The 18,564-nt window shown below is 40.6% G+C and overlaps 1 protein-coding gene across 2 annotated transcripts in view; it reads left to right on the forward strand.

The window, feature by feature from the left end:
- The window catches only part of kiaa0930, a 101,073-nt gene that overhangs the window by 57,368 nt on the left and 25,141 nt on the right, over window positions 1-18,564 (forward strand). For both annotated transcript variants that reach the window (XM_072267825.1, XM_072267826.1), the window contains exons 3-7: window positions 5,008-5,112; window positions 6,925-7,002; window positions 7,914-8,015; window positions 12,436-12,576; window positions 16,503-16,697. In XM_072267825.1, the coding sequence (XP_072123926.1) occupies window positions 5,008-5,112; window positions 6,925-7,002; window positions 7,914-8,015; window positions 12,436-12,576; window positions 16,503-16,697 (621 nt within the window). The remainder of the gene's footprint in view (window positions 1-5,007; window positions 5,113-6,924; window positions 7,003-7,913; window positions 8,016-12,435; window positions 12,577-16,502; window positions 16,698-18,564) is intronic.

Consider the following 18,564-nt stretch of genomic DNA (forward strand, 5'->3'; position numbering starts at 1 on the left):
GCAAATAGGAGTGGAGCAACTCAATAATTGCTAAATGCAGTTTTATTTTTATTTTCTAGCAAGTAAGAAAATACCCAAACATTTGAATGTGTTTAATGAGGCCCCTGGTGTGACAGTCTGTTCAGTGATTTTTTTTTAACTTTAAAAAGGATCACACTCTTGCTGCCTGCTAGTATCAAAACTGGCAGAGTAGCATCTTGGTTCTTTGAACCCAGCTGTGGAATGGTGCAGTTCAGGCTGTTGACCGGAAAGGTGCATCACCTGACTGCTTAATGACGATAATCTCCTCACATGCATAAAATGCTCAAGCCCCAAGCATGACACGTTGGAGTGGGTACACATATGTACTGGTCAGGCCTCCAGTGAATGGTGATGAAAGATCATTTGAGAGTGTGATATTGCTGCTGGTTTATACTTCCCCAGGTCTATTGGCAGGAAAGGACTGTAAAGCAAATAATTGCAAACTACGTCACATAAGAAGCCTTGCTGCTAAGCAGCTTCACCAGGAAAGTGCAAAAGAATCAGCAGAGATTATAAGTGAAACAATGTTGAAGGATTCCCCAATCCTTATTTAAGGGGTTTAAACTGCGGGGCACAATCGTTCAACTGCATATCAGCTCAGTTACATTCTGATTAATTATTATTCTTTTTAAATATTCACCCACCATTTGCCCTTTACTCCTCCCCTATAAATTCATGAACCACTTGAACCATCAGAGGTCTTTCTTAGTGCGTCCTGTTTGGACTAAATGGATCTGTTAAAGAAGTCATGGGTTTAACATTCTGGCTGTTGCTATCATATCTGACAACTTCCTGCTTCATGACAGAGTCCCTCTAGAGAGCAAACATCAGCGATATGGTGTTGGATGGGCTCGGGCTCTTTAATTTCACTTCCACTTATATTTGTGAATGTTAAGTTCTAGCTGGGAACCAATCTAATACTAATTTTGAGTCTGAAGCCAACTTTTAGCTGGAGGAGGCGGGTGGGAGTTGCTGGTAAGTTGGAAACTAGATTTTAAATTTCATTGTGGAAAGACGGGTAGGGTGGGGATAAGCATGCTGATGTCTTGAGGAGGAGTCATGTTTGATGGGGTCAGTTGTTGAAGCATAGGTTAAAGTGGCTCTGAGCCCTGTAGGCTAGGAGAGTTGGCTACCATTGTCAGCCTAAGGTAATGGGTGTCTTAGCAATCAGAGATTCCTACTGCATGTTTGAACATTGGATGGAGGAGACTTCAGCTTGTCTGTGATGCCTTGGTAGGCAATCTGCATATAAGTGAAAAATGACTACTCTGACCAGGCGATGATCTTAATCATAATTATTTAATTAGTATTGAAATGAACTCAATCACCACCACTCCCACTACTACTCATCTCACCACAAAAAATCACCTCTGTTATTATCGGAATTGCATTTCCATTGATTGGTGAAATACAAGCTGGGTAATGAGGGAGGAAGGATATTGTTTGGTGTTGAATGGAGGGAAGCGAGTGGCGGTGTCACTCATTGGATTGTGACACCCTTATCAATATAAATTCTTTCGAGGAGAGGGTGGGTGGGTGGGAGCTGGAACAGTGTGTGAAATCAAGCCCTTTTAGCACTGATATTCTTGATTTTGTTATCCAGGTATATGGAATTAAAAAGTTGCTGCAGAGTAATACCATACGTAGCTTGGCCTCATGGTTGTAGTAGCAGAGTGGTTAAGGTACTGCACTGGTAGCCAGAGTTGTGAGTTTGAAACCCACTCAGGCAGCTAAAGTTTAAAATCAAATAGTTACAAAATTCTGGAATAGATATCAGCATCTGCAATCAAGCCATGAATCTACCAACTTGTCCCTAAAAATCCGTCTAGTTTACTGGAGAGGAAAGGACAGAGAGAGGAAGCTTGGATCTCTCTCCAGATCCAACAACATGGTTGGTTCTTAACTGTTCTGTGAACTGCGCCAGTAAACCAGTGGGATTATAGTTTAGCATTAAATGATGGTCTTACCTCCGACAGAATGAAACGGATTCATCACTAAGGTGGAGGTAATTTCTAGCCAGGAGTCTGCTTCTTCAGAAAATTGGATTACAAAACTACTCAGAGAAGAGTTGTAAGAAGCTAACAGAAGAATACCTGGTGCTAGTTATTCTGTGGATAATAAATTAAAACAATGGTTCTAAGGATAAAGCAGAATGCACCACAGTTAAATTTCCAGATGTCTTTTAGGTTACCTGGGAGATGTAAAGAACTCGACAAGACATTGGGTGTGCAGTTTAACAAAGCTTGTGCGTCCAACAAAGCTAATGTAGGGAACCTTCTAGAATTGGAATGAATGATCATCAGACTGGAGCCTATCCACTCAGTTTCTTTCACTTTCAGTAAAGCCGCTTGCTGAGATGAGGCTGCTGGCCTGCTAGGGTGCTTTCTGAAATTCTTCTAGGCTGAACCTTATTGTGGTCACTTTTTGGGATTTGGATGCAGGCAACAAAGAGTCAGTGTGGGAGTAAGCCTTTCAGCTCACCACCTCCATTCTGACCAAGCACACTAATTTCATTCCCAAACTATGTCTGAAACATTAAGTAAATCCTGCTTCCTCACAAACCTTCCAATCCATTGAGTCAGTGGAAATGTATTTTCTAAATCGGTCTCGGCAAAGGAAGTTCTAGTTGGTGTGTTGGGTAGGCTAAAAATGGATAGAACAGAGGTCCTGGGATGGATGCTTGTACTGTGTGAGGAACATCACCCAGTCCAAAGGTTGCTGAGGGAACACATGGAGGCGGTGCATGAGGATGGGAGAATTACAAGAGTTATGGAATTGTGATAAAGCACAGTAACCTGCAGGCCTGTCAGTCGTGGTGGAAACTATAAAGATGGACAGAATTAACAGTTACTTGGGCAGGAATGGATTGATTATGGAAAAACAGGATGGATTTATTAAAATGGTTAGTTGTTTTTAATGAGAAATGTGATTGATGTGGTGAACGAGCACAATCAAAAAAGAGTTTGATAAAGTAACACAAAAGCACGACATCATTCTACCTTTTTTGCACTATTAATTTGTTATAGCAGTTTTTATGTTTTTGCGCTGTGCAGCTAGCTGCAAAACAAATTTCACTACATACAAGTCAGTGATAATAAACCTGATTCAGTTTATTATCGAAATTGAAGGCCATGGACTAAAGTGTACTGAAGTAATAATGGATGGAAAATGGAAAACATAGAGAATGGTTTATTTGAACTGTTGGTGGGTTTACCGAGGCTTATCTCCAGACTTGCTATTAAGACCCCTGCTTTTCCTGTTACAAATTAATGGCCTGAACTCAGGTGTTCAGGGCACGGTTTCCAAAATTTGAAGGTGGCAAAATACTTCAAGAGAACAAAAGAGCGAGAGGGGTTCCGGTGATCTGCTCCATGATTCATCGAGACTGTGGCCAGTCTTCTACATCTGTGCCATTTTCCAGCTATCCCAGTAAGCACTGATTTGAGCAATGACCCGAAATCTGTCAATCTCTGTTTTGAATGAACACAGTGACTGAATTCCCACAACAAGGCAGCCCTCTGCAGGGTGATACAAGGGATAGTGGAAAAGAACCTGTGAGGAATGAAAGTGATTTACAAGGTAGCGTAAGGTGTGCGATTAGGAACTGGAGTGATGGAGGCAGATTGAATATTGTATTCACATACTTATCCAGTTCCCCTCTGAAAGGGAAGAATTTGTAGTGCCTTGGGGAAAGGCAGGATGGTAGGACTAAGTGGGTTGCCCTTACATAGTCATAGTCATACTTTATTGATCCTGAGGGAAATTGGTTTTCGTTACAGTTCACCATAGATAATTAAACAGTAATAAACCATAAATAATTAAATAGTAATATGTAAATTATGCCAGGAAATAAGTCCAGGACCAGCCTATTGGCTCAGGGTGTCTGACCCTCCAAGGGAGGAGTTGTAAAGTTTGATGGCCACAGGCAGGAATGACTTCCAATGACGCTCTGTGTTGCATCTCGGTGGAATGAGTCTCTGGCTGAACGTACTCCTGTGCCCAATCAGTCCATTATTTAGTGGATGGGAGACATTGTCCAAGATGGCATGCAACTTGGACAGCATCCTCAAAGAGCCTGCATAGATTTAATATGCAGAACAGTCTGCAACAATGCTTTTTGTGAGTCAGCAGTGTAACCCCACTATCTCTGATCAATAATTCCAGTCAAGTTTTTAATACCACCATTCCAAGCTTACGTTCCAAACAGATTTAATTTACAGGCTGTGCATCAACAGCGGCTATTAGAGAAATCCTGCATTCATCCAACTAAAGGATTTATCTAGTCTCCCATTGTCATTCCCTTTATGCTCTCTAGGTACCAGCTTGCCAAAAAGTGATTGTTTTGGTATAAATCTTTATGAGCTTGAGTCCGTGTGTCAGTCAGGGAGGATGGTGGAAGGAATGAATCTTGGTTGCTCAGCACCACCCCGGCAACATCTTGCAGAGTCTCTGCTGCCCTGGGTCCAATGCTTTTATATTTCCGATGGTGGGAATCTTACATTGCTCTTACTTATGAACTAAGGCTTAGTGCAAATTCAGTATTCTCTCTTTGTTCTACTCTTTATCAGTTAAATAAAGCCATGAACTTTGTGCAGCCACCTTCAGTGATCTATATCCTGCGGAGTAACACTCTTCTGTTTGTCCAAGTCATTTTATTGCCTTAAGATGCACTTCCTTATGTTATTCTAATATAACATTAGTATACACTTTCAACATTGAGCTTTGATGTTTTCTATTCTAAGGAATTCCAATCATGATTTAGTGAGAATTCTGATGTGTTCCTGGTTTATAAAATAGATGTCCAACAATATGACCGAAATCTAATTACTGAAATTCAGTAGAGGGCTAAATACCTTGTAAAGCAAAGCTGATCTTGTTTCCCTCTATTATTATGAAACATGATTTAATGCTGATCTGATATTCTATCTATTCTGCAAGTAAGAACATGTGAATTATTTGTTTTCCTCCCTCCTGGTGAACTGCTAGGTTGAAGTTGAAGTTTACCGCAGAGATTCCAAGAAGTTGCCTGGTCTTGGTGACCCAGACATTGATTGGGAGGAGAGTGTCTACCTGAACCTCGTTTTGCAGAAGGTATATTCTGACTGGATAGTTTCTTAATGTCAGGGATTGTCCTCAATTTGCATTGCTAGAAATTGTTCTAAACAGTTTCTACTAAGCTATTGCTGTGTTGTTAGATTTTTGTGTTAAAAGACCTTACACTTCCTGGTCTATTTAATTTTGCTGAAGTTGAGGTATTTCAGTCCACTGAAGAGGAATGTTCTCCCTGCTCTGAAACCAGCTGAGTTGATCGCATTCAAGTTTATAGTGGGACTACCACAATTTAGTCTGAGTCTCTAGGCTAGCTCTCCCTCCAGCTCAACCATCCATCATCTCTGACACTCTCTAAATGGTTCATCTGTTTATTCAGCAGAGTGCTGGATGAGGAAAAAAACCTCCAAGTAAAGCCCAGAGAGTTTGCTTCCCTCATCGCCAGCTCACCATGAATCAGCAGGAATTGACTCAGACTGTTCACAATCATGGTCTGTCACCTGACCTGGAGATTAGCCGCCTAGCACTGTGATAACCTTAACTTGAGCATGGCCTCAGCTCAACTGCTGCTGAAATCTGCAACATCCTTCAATGTCTTTATTGCATCAGGACATTTTCATTACAAAGACCTCCAATAACCTGGTCTCTGTAAACCTCAGGTCACCTTGAAATCAGCAGTCCCTGTCCTAATTCCCAAAATAATTGATTTCCCATTATTGCTTTTGGTTAGGCAATACCTCTGCTTTCTATTCCTTATTCTTCTTTCACATCTTGTCTACTTCAAGTTAAGATCCTAGTGTTTATGCATTAGCAATGTCATTTTTTACTAGATTTTATTGCATCTTTTCTTTATAGTAAGGCTCCTAATATTTTACCACTATTGATGTTTATCTGGCTGGTATGTAAGTATTCTAACTTACAACTTGAATTGAGTTAAAATGGTAACGAGCCATCAATGTTCTGCCACTCTACCTTATTCGATTTATAAATGTGAGTAATGAGCCCCCACTATTTCTCTTATGCAATCTGTCTGTACCAGTATTATTTGATCTGTTGAGTTTGATGTAAAATTTCCCCTTTATTTTAAATATTGTATCATGCCTGATACATGAAAAATACGTGAAAAATACTGAAGCAAACCTATTTAATATTCCTGCTATTTCACTGTTGGTGCCTGTGATTTTTGCTGTCTGTTGTTTAATGGCCCTATTGCCATTCTGTGTTTACTGTGTTGCCAGTTGAATACTTCAGATTGATTGGTTTAACAAAATGCTGATATGTTTGGATTGTTTCTTCAATTTATCTATGCATCGTTTTAGCTGATCTGATCTACATTCCCAAAATTCTCTTGGCATCCAGTGAGGCAAAGCTAAATCAGATAATTCCTGGTATTTTTGAGTTTTATCGCAACATCCACACTTTGGTTGGCTGCAGAACCCCCTCTAGTGGCAGGTTTTGTTTGCGAGCAGGGCCCACAACTTGCAGTGGGAGTGAAAGAGTGAATTGAAACAACTAGGGCCTGACCGAACAGGGTAAGACTGAACAGTACATCATCTTAGCCTAGATAAAATTAACAGTCAAGAAAACTGCAGGCTTTGTGGTATGGTGGGCTGTAGAATGTAGGGAGAAAAGTATTGCCTGATTCAAGGTGGCTCTGGTAACTGCAGATACTGGAAATACTGCAGGTTCCAGCTGACCTGATCAATGTTCCACCATTTTGTTTTGGTGCACGGTGCACTGTATAGTCAAATAAACTTCCATCATTGTCTGGATTAGTGTGCCGCAGACTGTCACTTGGACAAGAAACACGGAGGCTGAGAGCTGTTCCTCAAACCTGTATTTCTCTCTCTACAGCTGGAATACGTAGTGACGTGTGCTGTGTGCACACGCTCAGACGGAGGAGATATTCACATTCATAAGAAGAAATCCCAGGTTAGAGACTGTCTTTTGCACAGAGTCCCCAGTGAATATGGGGAGCCTCAACTTGATGGTTCGGATGATATTTTTTTATAATGTCTTGCTTGTGTAAATTCTAAAACTCCTGAAACACTGAAAATGTAAATTTAATTCTTTGCCAATCCAACAGACACATTTTAGGAGGAATGCTCTTATTCTCAAAATATCACCTCATTCTAAACTGCCTTTTTTTTTCTCATTGCTACCCAAGGGAATACATCAAATTCTGATTGTCCTCAACAGTTTCTTCCAAGCCTGGCTTTGACCAGAAGTAAAACATTGAATGTTTGACTCTGACTGAACTTCAGTCCAGGCTAAAACTGACATTTGCGTAATTTTGAAACACATAAAAACAGCCCTGTTTCTGTAATTAACATTCATGAAAAGACACAATGCTTTGAAGCAAATGGTACATATTATACATCTCTATTTTACTGCTTCATTCACTCTTTCCACTTTGGCCTAAATCCGATTTCTTTCTCCCAACTCTTTTTCCTCACTGTAAATCAGTGAATAACCCAACCTGTAAACAAAAGTCAACATTTTCCCAACCCAATAGCTACATTGTGTTGGTAGCCTCAGGAGGTTCAGTGGGCAAGTTACCAGTAGATGCACAAAAGGTATTTTGCCTGGTTAATAAGTAGCTGTCGTATAACCTGTTTGTAAATGGTGTACAATGTCATCACAAATTTCCTTGTAATTGGAAGATAATGAATAGTGACGTGTGGATCTCACAACACTGGTTTACATAGGCCTGCACAGTTTCATATGTTTTATTAATTTTTTCTGCCGTTAGACCTTTATAAAATTCAATATCTCATGCATTATGCTCATGCTACATTTTCTATGTTAGAAATTGTTTCTCCTTGCTTTTTTTCTGTAAACAGCAAGTATTTGCTTCCCCAAGCAAGCATCCAATGGATAGTAAAGGAGAAGAGTCCAAAATCAGTTATCCAAACATCTTCTTCATGATTGACAGTTTTGAAGAGGTAATGTCTCTTTTAAGTTTACTGGAAGACTTTGTGAGGAATGCTACCCAATGTGAATTAGTGCAGCTGTGACATTCAGTAGTTGATTTGTTTGGAGTCTCTCAAGTCATTACTTAAATTCTGCCCGTGGGATGACGACCCAGTTGCAACTCCTTGTGAATTTCAGGCTGAGGATGGGTCTGGTTTCTTCAACTAATTTCCACCTGCAACGAAGTGAGGCTCTTTAAAGTTTAATCGTTCTCTGCATCTGTACTTGGGCACACCATATGGGGAAGGTGGTAATGTGAAAGGAATAAAGATTCCAGTGTAAAGTAGATATACCAAGACACCTCAGGAAGAAAGGATAAAGTCAATCACAATGGCCCAAAGTCACAAAGTTTGTCTCTTATTAGAGCATTGATGTAAACCCTTTTAGCAGAGAGAGCCAAACTGTCATACAGATTTCTTCTGGGTGTTGCTTGTTCAAATGTGGCATCCTGAACTTGCTGTGAGAGGTTCTGGCTGCTAGCTTTCCAATGTTAATACTGTGTTGGTGTCCTCGTAGTTCTCAGCAGCAGAGGCGTCAGTTTCCTGCAGATTCTCAGCAGTGATTCTGTGAAATGTTCTTGCCAAACCTGCCCCAAATTAGACCTAATGTGGCTTCCATCATTTCAGTGCAGAGAGTGCAATAGAACCTGCGATAGACCATAAAACCATAAAACATAGGAGCAGAATTAGAGCATTCAGCTCATCGAGTCTGCTTTGCCATTCCAGCATGGCTGATTTCTTAGCCCTCTCAGCCCCACTCTCCTGCATTCTCCCCAGAATCTTCGACACCCTGACTATCAAGAACCTATGAACCTTTGTACATCTACATGGAGTGTTGTCACAGGAAATCAGTATTCATCATTAGGAACGCCCATCACCCAGGTCATGCTGTCTTCTCACTGTTGCCATCAGAAAGGAGGTACAGGAGCCTCAGGACTCACACCTCCAGGTTCACGAACTGTTATTACCCCTCAACCATCAGGCTCTTGAACCTGAGGGAATATCTTCACTTGCCCCATCACTGAACTGTTCCCACAACCTATGGACTCTTCATCTCATGTTCTTGATATTTCTTGTTTGTTTATTTATTTATTTTCTTTCTTTTTTATATTTGCACAGTTTGTTGTCTTTTGCACACTGGTTATCCAGCCTGTTGGTGTGGTCTTTCATTGATTCTATTATGGCTATTGCATTTATTGAGTATGCCCGCAAGAAAATGAATCTCAGGAATGTACATGTATGTGCACTTTGATAATCAATTTACTTTGAACTTTAAAAATACCCAATGACTTGCTGCCACAGATGTCTGTGGCAATGAATTCCACAAATTTACCACCCTCTGGCTAAATAAATTCCTCCTAATCTCCGTTCTAAACGGATATCACTCTATTCTGAGGTTGTACTTTCCAGTCCTCGTTCCCCCCACTACAGGAAACATCCTCTCCATATCCACTGTATCTATCCCTTTCATATTCAATAGGTTTCAATGAGGTCTTCTCCCCCACATTCTTCTAAACTCCAGTGAATACAGGCCCAGAGCCATCAGTGCTCCTTATATATTAACCTTTTCATTTGTGGAGTAATTCTCATAAACCTCCTCTAGACTCTTTCCAATGCCAGCTCATCTTTTGTTAGATAAAGTTGCTCTAAAGTTGCTACTTAGTTTACGGAATGTGGTCAAACCTTGCTTCAAGAGTGGTGAGTGTAGGTATTGGTTAATGATGCTGTGAGTTCAACAAACACAGGATCAAAGAGTTTTCTGGGGAGAGGGAGAGGGAGAACTACTAATTATCATGTCCTAGTGTCTCTTCACTGTATCTACTGCACTCGCAGTGTAGATATACAAAGCTATGCAGTGAGTTAAACTCCTTCTCAAGTATCACCTGAGACAGAAGCTTCCTTCAAGGTTTTTAAAGAGATCTTAATGTGCAACTGCAGAAAGATAAGTAAAATAAATATTAAATTCAGTACAGAATCATTGGGCAGCTGGATATACCAATATGTTAATTATTCTCACAATTGGTGTTAACCAGTGTAATGCATACACACACACACACACACACAGCACTCCTTTTTTATGAAGTGTAAGCTTGTGATGCAACAATATCTTAATAATGACAAGCAATAAACATAATATTTCCTTCAAAATATATCTACTAAATGTTTACCAATATTAACAAAGCTTAAGACTCAGAGATATTGCTGTTTCAAGGGCAAATAAAGAGAGAATGGAGATAGATTCTTTCTACCATGTGCTTCCAGTTGAATCCCAATTAACCCACGCAGGAAATGATATTAAAAAACAGCTTACATACAGAAAGTGATGTTTATACAAAACGAACTGTAGCTCTAGAGGCCAGTACTCTCCCCACCTGGTATCCACAGGATGTCGGATTTACAGTATCTATTGAAACTAAAAGTCATATGACCATTTCATTAAGTCTTTGGTAAAAGAATACTGTAGTGTCAGAGACTGGTCTTGAGAACGGTCTTGCTATTCAACCAATGGTCTTCAATCATTATAAGCACTGGTGACATACTTGCTCATAGTAATGCCTAATGAGCAGAGAAGTGACATGGTACTAACTCGGAATTACGATTGGGTGAGTTACTGTACTGCTGAAGTGAATTTTGCCATACCCACGATGAATCCAACCTTGCTATATCTAGCAGTGCCTGTGACCTTCAGGTCTGTAACAGCAGCAATAGCTTTAGTTGACGGGGCATAAAAGATGCATACCTCTTTCTCTTGAGTTGTAGTTAGTGGAATTGTTGTGTAGGTTCCTGGAATCTTCAAACCTCTAAGATGCTGAAGAGAAGAACAGCACTGCTGCCACTGCTCCTGTTTCTCTTTAGGGAGTGGGACATCCCATCTGCAAGTGTCGGAGGTCAACCCTCTTAACATGAAGTGTGCCTTGATACTGACTGGAGCATCAAGTCCAAGATGGTCAATAGCTTGCCACGACTTTTAAAGGGCCTTTTGGTATTAGTAGCCTGGAATGTAAGGTGTCAGTGATAAGGCCCCATCCAAGGTCCAAGACCAAGATTCTGTAGAACTTTAGCCGTATCTTCAGATGGGAAATGTTGCATGAGCTCAGCAATGTTGGAAGCCATTTTATGCAGTCTGAGATTAGCGTGCGTAAACATGTCTTGCATTGCTTTCAGTACACTGACTGTTTCTTCTGCACTGGAAAATGATTTAAGAGCATTATCCACATAGAAATGCCTTTATATGTACCTCGGTGCTTCAGTCCCGAATTCCTTCTCTCCCTCGATAGCTGTCCTCAAAAGGCCATAGATTGCCATAGCTTACCAAATACATGAACTGTCATATAGTACTCCAGAAACTTGAGAACACTGTATATGATTGGACTACTGGAATGGGAACATAATAAAAAACCTCCTGTTTCTTCTTGTAAGTCAAGTATTTTCATGACGTTTTCTTCTCCAACCCAAAGCTTACTGTAGTTGGACAGAGTGCTTACCTTTACCCCAGTCAGTATTACTCTTCTGTTTGTCCAATCGGAAGCAATTCTACTCCAGTCTCTCCCTGTGATGTTAAATATGTTGAGTAGCTCAGCGAGTCAGTCACATGGTTTACGGCCTTGATCCCATCCGCTGCATCACGTTTTTGTGGAGGAAGGCCTGTCAGTTTGCAGATATATTTTGTGATTATTTCAGCAACCTGTGTTTATATTGTGTCTGTAATTTGGAAAGCAGAAAAAAAGACCCTTGGAAATCTCACCAAACAAAATCTGACAAAAGGAGACTTTGGGGCAGATGACCAAAATAAAAAAAGAAATTAATTTTAGGATAGTGATTCATTATATTTTCCTTTCTACAAAGAATATTGCTCCCTGCCCCTGTCTTAACTGAAATATTAAAGGTTTCATAACATGACAGAATTAAATGTATCTGTGAAGCTTCTAATCATTTGAGGGAGGGCAAGTGATCTTTCACCTCCCTTAATGTTACAATATATTTTTGTAACATCAAAGTGATCTACAAAGGGTAATTTTGGTGCATTTCTAATTAAAATGCTCAACACTTTGGCTGAAAGTCACACTAATGATTTTGCTATTTTTTTATTACTGCTGTTTACTTTATATGCAGCTGAACTTCAATGCCATAGAACAGTGAAAATTCTGATGTACCCCAAGTTAACAATATTTTGAGTAGCTGTATGATTTCAATTCAGAAGGAAGTGTCCATAGCTGAGCCTATCAAAAGAAGATTTTTAAAAAAGTTTTGGATGTGAGTGTCCTGTGTAATCCAGTTAACAGAACCAGATCAGGATTTTAACTTCTATTTTGTCACTCACTGTGTGTGAACCAGTTATCTTGTTACCTCTGTGATGGTTGCATAAACTTTTCTTCTCCTACGTTCCTTACAGGTGTTCAGTGACATGTCTGTGGGAGAAGGAGAAATGGTCTGTGTGGAGTTGGTGGCTAGCGATAAACACAACTCATTTCAAGGTGTGATCTTCCAGGGGTCAATCAGATATGAAGCTCTGAAAAAGGTGTATGATAACCGGGTGAGAGAGCTCTTTTTTAACCTAGTGTGCTAGCCCTGAGCTAGCTTGTAATCTTGCAGGGATTGTGTGTGAGTTTAGATATTACAAGTGTGGGGTGGGGTAAAGAGTTGTTATTGTGGAATAGAATTGGCTACATTGATCTACAAAGAATTGGCATTGACTCTATCTATGACCTGAATGTAGGAACTGAATAATTGTGTGTACGGAAATGCAAGTACCTCTAAGTGCCGGTGCCTCTCTGTTTCACCCACATGTACTTGGTACCATAACCCTATCAAAATGTAAAATTTTGTTTTGGTATGTCCTTAATCTCTCTCTGGTGTTGTGCATTTCCACAATGGTAACAATACTCTTTTCCCACATGCTTTTACCAGTTGCCTCTGAGAATTTGCTCGATCAATAATGTACTAAAGTGAGTTGTTTGGCTCAGAAAGAGGGTGAACAAAAAGGAGGGAGAGAGCTGACTTCTTGCTTAATGACAAACCAGTGTTGCCTGCTAGTGGACCTGGTGCTTTTTGGCAATCCAACGAGAAGCTTGTTGCCAAGGTAATGTTACAGCAACTCCAGTGTTGTTGTTTTTGCTCAGGGATTTTTGGAAAATTGCAGTTCAGTAATGAGACATTTACATACTTAAGCTTTTACCACATACTTTTGATTTAAATACTAATATAATTTCATGATCTCTTTTGTTAAGTATTATTTAAAATTTCAGTCACCAGCTTGTGTACTTTTTGTTTGTTCCTGCCTATGTTTCTTTGATTTTTACCACTACCCTCTGTGCAAGAAATAAGTACCTTTATTTTTGAATACCAATCTGTGACGCTGTGCTGACAAATGAGAAAGCTTCTAATATCTCTATGGGTTATGTGAAACCCCGGCCTCCTTTTGACTGCAACTCATTAAAGGATCAAGGCACAGGAGTGGCCAGGTGGGATGGGGTAGTAGGAGTTAGTAGTGGCTTTAAGTTTTAAATGCCTGACAATTGCAGGAAGCAGGGGGAGAAAAACAAAGTTCTTCTGTAATGTTGCACTCTTTGGAAAATAGACCTTAATTTCATCACAGCAGGAGTGTAGCGAAGCAATAGATCATGACATTATAACTATATCAAGCAATTTGCCTACCATTTCCAGAGCAGAGATGGCAATCCTTTAGGTAGAAAAGGACATGTGGAAAGAGAGACTGAAGATCACTGAAAACATTTTATTTGGATGAGCTTTCCTTGTATTCTGTCCTAAGTGTCTTGGAACCACGGTCAGAACTGACTCTAGAATATTGCATCTGTTTGGTCACTGAAGTTCAGGGTAAGGCTGTGTCTCCCGGATAATCCCAGAGTTTAAAGCTTCACTTGAGAACAGTATATATAAACATTCCTTATTTTTGACAGTAATCTAATCAAGATATTTTATAAGGTTTTCATTGCCAACTGAAAGGTAGCCCCAAAGAACCTTAAAGTGGCTCAACATTTCACTGGCTACTATGAATGTGTGTTGCAAGTTAATGAATGTTAAACACAACGATCAGCAAGAATGGACAAGTGGTGGATGATGACTAGAGACTATCTTTTATGTGGGAAAGAGTGAGGGGAACACGTCTGTAAGATAATCAGTTAACTGCACATCAAATAAATGGAAGCACGATTGGCATAATTCTGAATAAATGTGCACTTTGATAATAAATTTGCTTTGAACTTTGAAAACGCTGAAAATGCAGAGCAGAATTATCTCTATCAGACCAATAATTTTCTTCCAGAAGTGGGCTAACTTCAGGAATTGAACACTGGACCTGTGGCGCTCTGAAGTAGGGCCTACTTTACTAATGAAGAGGGAGTTCGTTAAGTGCATGGAATTCTTTCTTTAAAGGAGGAAGCAGAAAGAGAATGACTATCCTTTGGGTAGGCTGCAGCACTCAGAGCAGCTCTGCTAACGTGAGATGAGCAAATCATCTCCCTGATGTACTTTGTGCACAGTCTTGTTGCTAACACTGTTGCTCTATATTTAAATGTGTGTAAACTAGCAATTACACCATTTATCTCTTTGAATAATTTTAATTAGATAAGAGAAAACATTTTTTCTTGTTCCACTATTAGTAAATATTGTTCACACTGCTTTGAAGGCATCCAGTAGGGACTGACACAGTGTCTCTTGAACTGATAGCTGTTTGTTCTGTCTTTCTCCGCCCCGTCTGAGCACTGACAAACTCGGTCAGGTTCAGATAGACTACCACTCCTGAAAAGATTTCTCTTTCATTTTCTCAGTCACCACACCAGCTTCTTCAATAGTTCAATCCTCCATCAATTGCATGAGGTTAGTCATAGTCCTAAAATTGGATACTTTGTGTCTGTTGCCTTGACTCAACACATCTCTGCCAAAGCACCAGTGCAGTTCCACAGACGATCTCCATTTCCAGGCTAGAGAAGGGCAGATGAGTTCCGGTTCTTGGGTGCAGCCTCGTCACCTAGATTAGATTAGATTCAACTTTATTGTCATTGTATAGGTACAAAGCCAATGAAATGCATTTAGCATCTGACTAGAAATTCTTGTCTCCCTCTCTCTTCACCATTTACACCTCGGACTTCAACTACTGCACAGAGTCTTGTCATCTTCAGAAGTTTTCAGATGACTCTGCCATAGTCGGATGCATCAGCAAGGGAGATGAGGCTGAGTACAGGGCTACGGTAGGAAACTTTGTCACATGGTGTGAGCAGAATTATCTGCAGCTTAATGTGAAAAAGACTAAAGAGGTATTGGTAGACCTGAGGAGAGCTAAGGTACCGTGACCCCTGTTTCCATCCAGGGGGTCAGTGTGGACATGGTGGAGGATTACAAATACCTGGGGATACGAATTGACAATAAACTGAACTGGTCAAAGAACACTGAGGCTGTCTACAAGAAGTGTCAGAGTCGTCTCTATTTCCTGAGGAGACTGAGGTCCTTTAACATCTGCTGGACGATGTTCTACGAGTCTGTGGTGGCCAATACTATCATGTTTGCTGTTGTGTGCTGGGGCAGCAGGCTGAGGGTAGCAGACACCAACAGAATCAACAAACTCATTCATAAGGCCAGTGATGTTGTGGGGATGGAACTGGACCCTCTGATGGTGGTGTCTGAAAAGAGGATGCTGTCTAAATTGCATGCCATCTTGGTCAATGTCTCCCATCCACTACATAATGTACTGGGTGGGCACAGGACTACATTCAGCCAGAGACTCATTCCACCGAGATGCAGCACAGAGCGTCATAGGAAGTCATTCCTGCCTGTGGCCATCAAACTTTACAACTCCTCCCTTGGAAGGTCAGACACCCTGAGCCAATAGGCTGGTCCTGGACTTATTTCATAATTTACTGGCATAATTTACATTTTACTATTTAACTATTTATGGTTCTATTACTATTTATTATTTATGGTGCAACTGTAACAAAAACTAATTTCCTCCGGGATCAATAAAGTATGACTATGACTATGAAATGCAAAGAATAGTGTTATTTACAAAATAACTGCAAATAAAAAAAGTGCTACAGCATACAAATATACAAGTACTGAGACAGTACAATACGGATGCAATACTGCTTAGCACTGTGACGAGAGGTTCAGCAGTGTCACAACCTCAGGGAAGAAGCTCTTCCTGTGTCTGCCGGTGTGGGAGCGGAGGCTCCTGTAGCATGTACCGGATGGGAGGAGAGTAAAAAGTCCATGGTTAGGGTGAGATGCATCCTTGATAATGCTTTTCGCCCTGCCCAGGCAACGTTTATGGTAGATGTTCTCAATGGTGGGCAATTAGATAATGTCAAGGAAACTTTGGATGAACCACACTGCAGAGTAACCTGCAGTGACCAATTATTTAGGGGCACACTGGAAGTAGCAAATCTGCTGAATCTGAGAGGGGTTCAGGGAACGCTGACTAAAGCAGTATTGTGTTCTTTCTTTCAGGTAAGTGTAGCTGCTAAGATGGCCCAGAAGATGTCGTTCGGGTTTTATAAATACAACAATATGGAATTTGTCCGGATGAAAGGGCCCCAGGGAAAGGGTCATGCTGAAATGGCAGTGAGCCGTGTAGCAACTGGGGACACTTCACCCTATGGCACTGAGGAAGGCTCTGAGCCAGGATCACCCTTGAATGAACAAGTAAGTACAGAAAACCTTTAGAGCAGAGCAAAGCTCTCAGAGTCACCTGTTCCCCGTGACTTCTCCACAATGCCGTGGTTGGTTTAATCTTCTCAAAGGATGTTATTTGGAACTGTTCACCATTTGGCAATAAAGAACCTCAACAAACTTGCGGTTTGGAAGATAGTCACGGGCTCAGACTCCTTGCTGTCCATGACTTTTGTTCCAACTCCTTGCTACGCAGAAATTGGGAATGCACTGGTGATGGAATGCTAGTGAATCCCCACCCCCACCACTGGACTCTGAGTAGAGGGGCTGGATACACTTGGCATTTGACCGTCTCAGCTTTGTAGAAGGTATGGTTAGCATGTGTGGCACAAACAGGGTCACCAACCCAGATGGAAACAGTAAAGCTGTTTATTTCTCTTGGTTCTGATTCCAGAAAAGGTGGAAGATTATTAAATATGTTTTTAAATATTCTTTTAGTCATTCCAATAATTTTAAGAAACGTTTAATGACCGGAGACATTCTGAAACACTTGAAAGACCTTTTGCAGCAAAAGATGTCAAAGGCCCATTAGTTATCCTAGGGTGGAGTGGACTCTGCCACCTGAGGCTCACTCACCACTCATAGAATACTCTGCCTCCCAGCAGTGAGGCCTGGAGTGCAGTTACACCTCAAAGGAAAGGGAGCTCAAAAGGCAAGTGAAGCAATGGGAATTTAAGTTCATATGTCAGATGTGGACCAAGTCAAGCACAGTCAGACCCAAATCGAACCCTATTTTTAGCCACATGACAGCCCTTCTGAAGATTTCCATGCAGTTGATCATGGCATTGTGATGCAAAAGTGTCTTTAAATACAATCCTCCTTATTTACATTGTTGTTAAAATGATGAAGTGTGAAGATCAGATGGTTTCTTTTACCAGTTTTATGCCGAGGTTGGGGTTTGGGTAGGGTGGAGGTGCAGATTCAAAAACCAACGCTTGTATGGCTTGTGGTGTTGTTACCATCCTGGTTCATGGTCTTGGTCAGAGAGGTAATGTTGAATGGTGGGAGGACAATGTCCAAAAGAAGCACCAGACTTAAATAAGGATTATCCTCCAATGTTCTTAAGTTCTTCAAATGAATGATCAAATATATGTGGAACAGGATAAGATAATTTATGCCTTTTCATTCCTGCCCCACTAGAACTCTTTAATATATACTTATCCATGACTTTCCCTGTTCACACAGTAGTCTGAACAAAATATATTCACCAGATTTGGTTTATACGTGGATCCCTGTGTTTCAATTACATCACTCTGTGTGAATAAGCAAAATGGATAAACTATGTATCTGTGATTTTGACTGATGTACACTGTAAGTGTTGTTCTGTCATTATTGTTTCCAAGACAACAGTTGGAATGCTACAGTTCACTTTATCCCCAGGATAGTGATAAGTCAATTGAAAATCCTGCTCCAGCATGTTATTTGGTTACCTGTTGAGGTTTCTGCTAGAAGATGGAACTGTTCCATTCTGTCACTTACCTCCCCAAGCTCACAGTTAAGGATCACAAATCTAGATCCATCTTGGGTCAGGCGGAGAGCTGATGCTGATCTGGTTGTACTAAGGTTGTACTAAGGTAAGGGAGGAATAGAGAAGTGTGAGAGATCTTGGGAGAATGATGGACCTTTTAAAATAAATCATAAAAGAATTGTCAATGCTTTCCTAAGGGCACCGCCTTTTATTTCCACCAGAAAATGTTCTCTCAAAAATTAATATTAATAGTTTACAAAGGAGTTCAATGATCGTTTTCCCCATGCTTGTGACATTATCCAACTTACAAGATTGCAATTTCTCATCACCAGGGGGATGCTTCTCCTTCCTGCAGTGCATTTTGGGTAGGTG

The sequence above is a fragment of the Mobula birostris genome, chromosome 9, assembly GCF_030028105.1.
Source record: "Mobula birostris isolate sMobBir1 chromosome 9, sMobBir1.hap1, whole genome shotgun sequence".
Taxonomy (NCBI): domain Eukaryota; kingdom Metazoa; phylum Chordata; class Chondrichthyes; order Myliobatiformes; family Myliobatidae; genus Mobula; species Mobula birostris.